The sequence below is a fragment of the Microtus ochrogaster genome, unplaced genomic scaffold (genome assembly GCF_000317375.1).
Source record: "Microtus ochrogaster isolate Prairie Vole_2 unplaced genomic scaffold, MicOch1.0 UNK11, whole genome shotgun sequence".
NCBI lineage: Eukaryota > Metazoa > Chordata > Mammalia > Rodentia > Cricetidae > Microtus > Microtus ochrogaster.
In genome coordinates this window covers 3,631,839-3,640,861 of record NW_004949109.1, presented here as the reverse complement: position 1 = coordinate 3,640,861, position 9,023 = coordinate 3,631,839, and the positions used below count along the sequence as shown (strand labels likewise).

The following is a 9,023-nucleotide window of genomic DNA, read 5'->3' as shown; positions in this document are numbered from 1 at the left end:
GCTGGGGGAGGTCTGCGTATATGTGCGTGTGTCATGCAGTACACATTTGGTCACCCTGCCATTGTTCCTCAGTAGCTCTCCATCTTTTTCTGAGACAGTTTCTCACTGATACCTGAGACTCTCCATTTAGGTTCGGCTGGCTAGTGAGACTCTCCTCTTTCCACCCTCCAAGTGCTGGGCTCACAAATGTGTGAGCCACACACCTGCCTGTTTAATGATGCTAGCCGTGCTGGCAATCAAAGTTAGGTCCCCATGTTTATGCAGCAGAAATTTTACCAACTGAACTATCTCCTGAGCTTCTTGATTTAAATCATGTTGTTCATGTAAGAGCCAGACATGAACTCTGGCACAGGAAAGCCTTCTCTGAGTACTCGCTGTTAGAATACTTTGTTAGATTGTTTTACCCATAATGTGGATGTAATCTTAAAATGTTACATTCCACAATGAGGCAAAATATTCTGTTTCTAGGGATCTTTGCTTCTTTCCTTGTACAAATTTGGGAGATGATGTCCTCAATGGAGGTACCCTAATTCCAGTGCCTATTGGAGTGTTTCCCTTGGCCCTCCTATCGCAGCCCCCCCATCTAGAATCGGCACAGTTAGAATGTGAAGTCAAGCAAAGCATATTTTTGCATAGAGAGGAAGGCAGAATATGCCGTCATTTTGACATCTGTGCCTGTGCCCTGGGCCAAAAGCAGAATGGTTATACACTGGCACCCCATCTGCTGCCTCCTCCATGGCTAAGTGCTCTGCCTGTCCCCTCCCTGGGGTGATGAAGCCTTGGGAGAGTGATGGGGTGTCAGGACCCCACCCAGATGTAACCCTGTGGGGCCAGCACTAACTCTTCTCTGCTGCTACAGCTTGCAAGTGTTGTGTGTGTGGTGTGATGGTTAAAAACAGTAGTCTCAGAAAAAATGGATGAAAACAAGCCATTTGCCTGTTCTGAGAAATCTCGGTCTTTCTCTTGGAAGCTTTTATATCTTAGTCAAGAATTCTTGAAACTTTGGTTTTAGAACTCTTAACCCAGGCCTACCGAGTACATCCCTTCTTTCCACCGCAGAGGTTCTGAACTTTTAGGTGTATTGCTTCTTTCTTCTTTCTATTCACATGACTCACCCACTTGTAATTCATCCGCAGGCATGCTTTCCAGGCCAGGCCCCTGGCTTTCTCTACTCCATCTGAGAGCGCACGCGCGCGCGCACACACACACACACACACACACACACACACACACACACACACACACGAGTCTGGAATGTTGTAAGTTAACTCTTTAACTGATTTCACCTTGAGTAGTTGAGCAACAGTGGTGAATGCCCAGAAAGGCATGTGTTGAGTAAACAAGAGTAACCAACTGCAAGGAGGAGCTTGGGAGAAACTGTTTTTCCTAGGGAAATTGTTTGCCTTCTCCTCAACCCCCAGCCAGGATCAGACTGAGAGACACTAGACAACCCTCTGCCCTGACCTACATACGACTCCACTGCTTTGTTCTGACTCTGCCTTAAGTTTGGGGGGTCTGAGATATACTTCATTGCATGTATAGTTTTTCTGTTCTGACTCTGCCTTAAGTTTGGGGGGCGGGGGTCTGAGATATACTTCATTGCACGTATAGTTTTACTCAGTGCTTTAAAAATACGTTTATGTTTGCTTTCTAGACTGACTTTGCACGATTTAGCGGGACCAATGTGGAAACTGACTTTGTAGAGGTACCATCACAGATGCTTGAGAACTGGGTGTGGGACATCGAGTCCCTGCGGAAACTGTCAAGACATTATAAGGATGGAAGCCCTGTCACAGACGACCTGCTTGAGAAGCTCGTTGCTTCTAGACTGGTCAACACAGGTATGGCTCAACATTCTATAGAAGGAAAGCAAGCAGGAATTATTTAATGCGAAATTCCTGGCTGCTCCTTCTGTCAGACTTATTTTCACCTTATGAGCACCCCAGAAGTGCTGGTGCATGGAGGGAGGAACACTTGAGTGTGTTGGCATGGAGATGCCTGGATTGCATCTAAGGGAAAAGTTTCCTCAAGCCTTAGATAGTTGGAATGCCATTTCACCTGCTTCCCTTTTGTGATGAGTGGGACTGGAGTCAATCTTCAATCTCTGACTTGTGTGTTAGAACACACAGTTCTCTCTCCAACACGCTCTTCAAACCCTCTTAACCTTATTAGGTCTCCTGACACTGCGCCAAATTGTTTTGAGCAAAGTTGATCAGTCTCTCCATACCAATGAATCGCTGGATGCCGCAAGTGAATACGCTAAATACTGCACAGAAATATTAGGAGTCACAGCTACGCCAGGTATGACCCACTAGCACCTGAATCCACGGCTTTCAGATAAGCACACTCTGCCTTAGGAGCTGTCCTGTCCAGATGTGCTTGAAGGAGAGGTGGCTCCAGAGTCACCACGTTTTGGTGTAATCAGGCGTGAGCCATTGGCCTCCGCCCCCTCACGGCCATTCTCGTTTGGCAGCACCTGCCCATCCCCTCCCTTCCTGTGTGCACCAAGACTTCCCTGGGATTTTCAGAAAGAAGTTGGCAGAAGGCATTTCAGGGAGGAGCAGGAAACCCCTCACTTCTGATGCTAACGCCAGTTCAGGCTTTGACTCGAGGCCTGCAGTGTCTGTTAGAGTGTGAGTCCAGACTTACATGTGCACTTTTAAGCAGCTAGTATGTATGCATTTGGACAGGGAGTGCACAGTAAACCTTTTCACCAAGGAAATTGTTGGTAAAATGAATCAGACGCAGTTCTGGAGGCTAATAAGATAAGAGGGGCCTGAATCATCCATGCCTCACTTCCTGATCTGCCGCTTGTAAACCAAGGAGCAGCACTGTCTCTCTGACAAAAGTCTACTTAGAGCAGCCCTGTGTAGACTCACTTGGTAAATCTTTTCTCAAAATGCTTCATTTTCAGAAATTATCAGCCTACACAAATGCCATTTTAGTTAGAGTCATCTTAAATATTAAGAAGTGTGGCAGGGGCTAGGTTGTAGCTCAGCCTTAGAGTACTGGTCTAGCCTATGCCAGACCGGGTTTGATTCCTGGCTTCTGCTTTGCAGGGGTAAGGGAGTAAGGGAGTGGCTTGAGCAAAAAGTAGGGTTACTTGTAGAGTATTTTCAAGGCCCATTGGCATCTAAGGTTCAGTTTCCCCTTTTGAACTACCGACGGGTGTGGACAAAGTTTCAGAAAGTGTTGTTAGGCATTCCAGAGCTGGGCCTGAGCTACTGATAGGAGAAAAGCTTGTAAACACTTTGGCCAAGGGTACACACCAATCCATGAGATGCTATCACTCACTCTATACTCACAGCTGGGCTCCCCAAAGGCAAACTAGCTAGCTCATAACCCGATTAATTAGCGTTTGCCATCATACTGATTAAAATGTACCTTTTTTAAGGCACAAACATGCCAGCTACCTTTGGACACTTGGCAGGAGGCTATGATGGCCAATATTATGGATATCTTTGGAGCGAAGTCTTCTCCATGGACATGTTTCACAGCTGTTTTAAAAAAGAAGGGATCATGAATCCAGAGGTATCGTATGGCTTTTTTACCCCGTCGTGTTGATTGTGTGCTTGCCCCCTCCCCCTTAGCTCTAAGTGTAAAAGACTTGTAGCAGCTAGAGTTTAAGGAGGAGCAGCTTTTAACTTGGAGGCCTGGCATCTTCTCAGACCATCATACATCATTAAGTTTCAGTGTACAAGTGATTAACTCTTAATTCTATAAGTTTAAAAAAAACTACTGTGCTTTCTTGCTTATTAACATTCCAGTATATTGCATAATTAAAAATTCAAAGCCTTGTTTATGCACTTGAGAGTTTATTGCTACTAGTTTTGACATGTGCCATGCAGTGTTTCTGTTTTATAAGAGGTTGAGAAAGAAAGGTAAACTTCTCCCTGATGTAAATAGTCTCTGTGTTCTGATAGTCTTTACAGGCTTCTTTGTACATTTTCTGTGGGAGGCACCCTCTCTCTGTGGCCGGCGTACTCCACCTACTACCTAGTCTGTAACCTAAGTGCCTTTGGGATAATTTAAGCTGCTTCATTAATCTGAGCCATTCCTTCCCATGCACAGTGAGGTGACTGCCAGGTGGCTGCCAGCCAAGCCTTGCTGTTACCCACCCCAGCCTCCCTGCTCATGGACAACTCGACAGTCAATTATGTGTAAGGCTGGTATATTTCCAGCGTGTTTCCAAGCCCTGTTTGGTTGAGAAATTAGGACAAATTACCCAAATCAAACTCTAAATGCTTATTTCAATCAACTTGTTCTTTGGGTTTTTGTTTCTAGACTAAGTAATACTTCTCTGCCTACATATCGAAATATATCGTATATTTTAGGTCCCCATTTCCTTGTTTCTCCCTCCAGAAAATACCTTCAGGCTAGCCACACTGTGTTATTCATTCCAAGTATTTCTTCTCCCATCCCACCTCTCCCAGCCAGTCTCTTTAAACTGCCCTCTATGCTCCTGCCTACCCAGTCACAAAGGTCTGACAGTGACTCTTGTTAATAGTCTAACTTCTGCATGACTTTCAGCATGTAATGTAGCCCACATTCCCCCACCATCTCATGTTGAGATGGTACCCTCCCCAGGTTCTCCTATCTTTCTATCAAAGAAAGTATAGTTTATAGTTTATATATAGTTTATAACAAAGTATAGTTCATACTGTCTTTAGTATGAGTCTGTTCACTTGCCCTACTGTTGAGTCGTGCTGGCTAGCCTGAGCTGGTCATGCAGTGTTACTCTGCGGTCCTCCCCAATGCTCTTTATTGATTTCTGTAAATCTGCCTCTTCCTCTCTTCCCTGTTACCCCATCCCAGAGTCTCATTATGTACTACAAGGAGGCATCAGATCATGACCCTCCTGCTTCATCTTCCTTGGCTTTGGGGATTACAGCATGTATCTCTGTGCCCAATCCAGTTTCCCCCTTTGTTAAGAAAATTGAGCCAGGAATGTGGCTCAGAAGTAAAGGGGTATTCTCTTAGCTTTGCCCACCTTCACCCATTTATTCTTTCTGTGCCTTCACTTTAAATATTATCTCCCTGAAGCCAAGAGTGGTGGCACACACCTGTAATTCCAGGATTTGGCAGGTAGAGGTAGGAGGATCAGGAGTTTAAGGTCATCTTTGGCCACATAACAAGTTCAAGGCCAGCCTGAGCCTCCTCATAAGAACTTGTTTTAAAACAAAGTACGCTTAAAAAAAATCTGTGACTCTCAAAAATCATACTATTCTTTAAGATCCCACTTAAAAAGCCACTCGTGGGATGGGAAGGTGGCTCAGTGGTTAAAAGCGTGTGTTGATCTTGTAGAGGACCCAGGTCTGTTTCCCAGCGCACACTTAATGGCTCACAACCATCTGTAACTCCCGTCCTAGAGAATCCAACATCCTCCTCCTACTTCTGCAAGCACCAGGCATACATGTGATACAGATCCACTCAAACAGGCAAAACACTCACACACATAAATAATCTAAAAATATTTTCCAAAAGCTACTCATATATGAACTCTTCTAGATTATCCAACCAAAGTGATCCCCCTTCCATCTCCCTAACAAAATGTGGACTTGGTCACATGGGAAAGTCTTTAATAAACTTTTGCTTGTGTCTGGATTATTTGAAATAACTATTATATAAAATAAAAATATTCTTTCAGAGTAAAGGATTTTACACAGTATTCTTAAAATCTGGTTAGAACAAAAGCACCCCCAAATGCAGGTGACACCAAGTGGTGAGATTTTAGGAGGGCTTAGCATTTCTCTATTTTTTTTCATGGAACTGTTTCTTACTTTACAAAGTTTACAGATTGGTGCAGAACTCAGAACACAATAGGTTGTTGGGGGAATGTTTTGGGGAAATTTGTTTTATTTAGTGTTTTTGAGACAGTTTAGCTATATAGCCCCAACTGGCCTCAAACTATTAGCAGTTCTCCTGCCTCTGCTTCTTGAGTGCTGGGGTCTCAAGTGTGCCCCACCAAGCACAGCAGCAACAGTGTTTCAAGGAGAGGAAAGGTAGGCTGAGAAAAGCCCAAGTGTGACCCCTCCCGGCTTCTGATGCTTGGGAGGCTTCCTTGGTGTAAGCATTCACTCCCTGAGTTGAGCCTGTGTCTGTCCTTCCATTCCTCCGGCTGCGTCTCGGCCCCTCCTCTCTTCAGCTGTCAAAGCGGCAGCCACATTTGAGATCCCAGTGGATCCCAGACTGCTTGCACATCCTGCAGAAGCAACCCTGCCATCAGGTCTCTCTGCGCTTTTTATTCTCAAACTCTGTCGTTTGGCGGGCAGCCAGACTGCTCTTCATTAGGCGAGGACAGGAGTGAACTTGGAGAGAAAACGATCCCAACAACACGGAGCTGTTTTCTCGGCTGTTAGAGATGCTGTCCAGCTCCATCGCGTCTCTGGACTCGGTGGGAGTCTACTTCTTGTGAAAGGAGGCTGCTTTGAATTTTCCCTTCTCACTTCTTTTCCCTTTCCTTTCAAATGCAGAGAGGAATCCTGTCATTTATCACTGCCCTGCCATCACAAACCTGGCTCCAGAAGCCAAGGAGAGGCCCTCACAGCCCCCGCCACCCCCCTCGCTCCTGTGCAGCTTCTAGAGCCAGCCTTTTCCACAGCCATTTGATTCCCCTGGACTGAATGCTGTTTGTTTTTGTAGGGTTGCTTTGCTTTGTTTTGTTTTACAAATATTTACTCTAGCACCTGACTTACAGAATACAAATATTTATCAAAAATTAAAAATTCTTGGCACAATAATCCTGTCCTATGAAAAAGCTTCCATTGTTCCCACAACTGCGCAAAGATAAACAGAGAAGGAAGTGCTGTTCTTCGGCACAGTAATCCAGGCACTGCCTGCTTTGTGCATGATCTCAGTCCTGCCGTGGCCAGCTCTGCAGAAGGTGACCTTACCTGGGCTGTGTTGCCTTCAGTTTCTCACAGAGGTGCTGGTTACGTAAGCAGAGTAACAATGTGAATTTTTATAGTGTAAAGCAGTACTCCACTGGCTCTGAAGTCATGGGAACCATCCATCACCGTCTGGCATGTAAGCTGTTGGCTCAAGGCTTCACACTCCCCAGCGTGGTTGGAGCATCTCGAGAAGGTAGCAGGGTGCCCAAGCCCCGAAGAGGCTGGATCAGGAGACCACACTGGTTCCACTCTCTAGAAGCACATCTCCAGGCTTTCTCTTAAACGTCTGCTCAGAGCACCATGTCACACCCTGGTGAGCAGAACCACAGAGCGCATGCTGCTCACAGAAGCACAAACTCGGGAGGGTCAAATGTCAGCCTGCAACCTTCTGAACACAGCAGCAGCCGTGAATATTTTATGGCACAGCTATCTTCCTTCTGCTCTGGGCCCTCTCTCCAAGTGTTAGAATTGGCCCCTTTCCTGTTACAGCCTCCACCGTGTTTTCTCTGTAGTTCTTCATATTATTCTTTCTAATGAGTAAAAAAACACATTTTAGCCACTTAATTAGCTTATTAAGTTGGCCCTACACTCAGAATTGGGAGGTGGTGCAGTTGGTAAAGTCTTTGCCCTGTAAGCATGGGGACATGAGTTGGCATTTCCAGCACCTATATAAAAGCCAGTCACGCCAACACACACCTGTAACCTACCAGTGAAGATAAAGGCAGATGATCCCTAGAACTCATTGGCCAACCCATTTAGCTAAATCAGTGATTCCCAGGCTTAGTGAGAAACCTGCTTCAAATACTAAGGAAGGTAGGAGAGAGACGTCCAACACTGACCTGTGGTTACACACATGCATGCACACACCATGCTCGGACATACAGAAACACAGAACATGCACACACATGTAAACCCTAACGCTTCTCTTCTCGCCCACTTGTACACATGGAGGAGAACACACATACATCCCTAAAGTCTGTTCTAGAACATGGAGAAGCCGTCTCACCGATGTAACTTCTCCAGCCCTGACAGCTGTCTTAGTGGGAGAGCTGCTTGGGTTACTGCCCCTCAGCCAGCTCTGGTTCTCTTCCAGGATGTCTTAAAGTTCACTAAATGTAATTTCAAAATCCAGCCCCTAATCACAGGGTTGGAAAAATGGAAGCACTTTAACTAGGGCCATTTTTTTTTTAATAAGGCAACTTCATTGTGGGAAAATTTCCTAAGAGGTAATAGACATTGTGGACTCAGAGCCATTTGTAATGTTAAGTCAGAATTCTCTTTCTCTTTGAGAGAAATTTCTAAGCTTTATTTCTTGCATCGTGAAGAATCACAACCAGGTGTTGCTTCAGAAAGAAAGACTGGAAAAAAAAAAACCAAGACTTTGATGTAACTATTGGCTTTCAGTCTGTGATGTCACAGGAAGACAGTATATGCAGTATTTCGCGTGATAGAGACTAGAGACAAAGGAAAGAAATGGGATTCGTTCTTTTTTTTTTACCTGAGACAAGAGTCTGACTGTGTGCATCCTAGGACAGCTGTGAATGTGTGGTCCTTTAGCCTAAGCCTTTCCCAGGTGCTGGGGTTATAGCCATGTGAATTTCTCCTCAAATATTTCCAAGTACAGACTCCCAAGTCTTAAGTCCCAGCCAATGCGGCAGTCTTTCTTTTCTCTTGGGGGTTGGCTAGGGATTGAACCTAGGACCTCCTGTGTGCTAGGAAAGCGCTCTACCACTGGTTCTTAGGGGCTATACCCCCAAGCTGGATTGCACTAAGTTGCCCAGTCTAATATTAAAACTCAATTTTGTAGCTCAGGAAGGCCTTGAAATTGTGATCTCCCTGCCTCAGCCTCTTAGCCTTCCAAAGAACTGGGATTGCATGTCTATGCCACTGGACCTAGCTTGCTTGCTTGCTTGCTTGCTTGCTTGCTTGCTTGCTTGCTTGCTTGCTTGCTTGCTTACTTACTTACTTGCTTGCTTGCTTTCTTTTCTTTTTGTTTGAGACAGGTTTTCTAGTATTGCTGAGATCACCCTCAAACTTGCCAACTCCCTACCTCAGCCTCCCAGGTACTGGGGTTACAGGTGTGGGCCACCACGCCCAGAGCCCAGTTATGCATTTCTCGTCTCCCTTTCTATC

The 9,023-nt window shown here is 45.4% G+C and overlaps 1 protein-coding gene across 1 annotated transcript in view; it reads left to right on the top strand.

The window, feature by feature from the left end:
• Positions 1-9,023, top strand: part of Nln (neurolysin) — a 98,237-nt gene that overhangs the window by 81,381 nt on the left and 7,833 nt on the right. Inside the window, exons 9-11 of the mRNA XM_026788979.1 lie at positions 1,655-1,841; positions 2,173-2,301; positions 3,395-3,531. Coding sequence (XP_026644780.1) covers positions 1,655-1,841; positions 2,173-2,301; positions 3,395-3,531 — 453 coding nt within the window. The remainder of the gene's footprint in view (positions 1-1,654; positions 1,842-2,172; positions 2,302-3,394; positions 3,532-9,023) is intronic.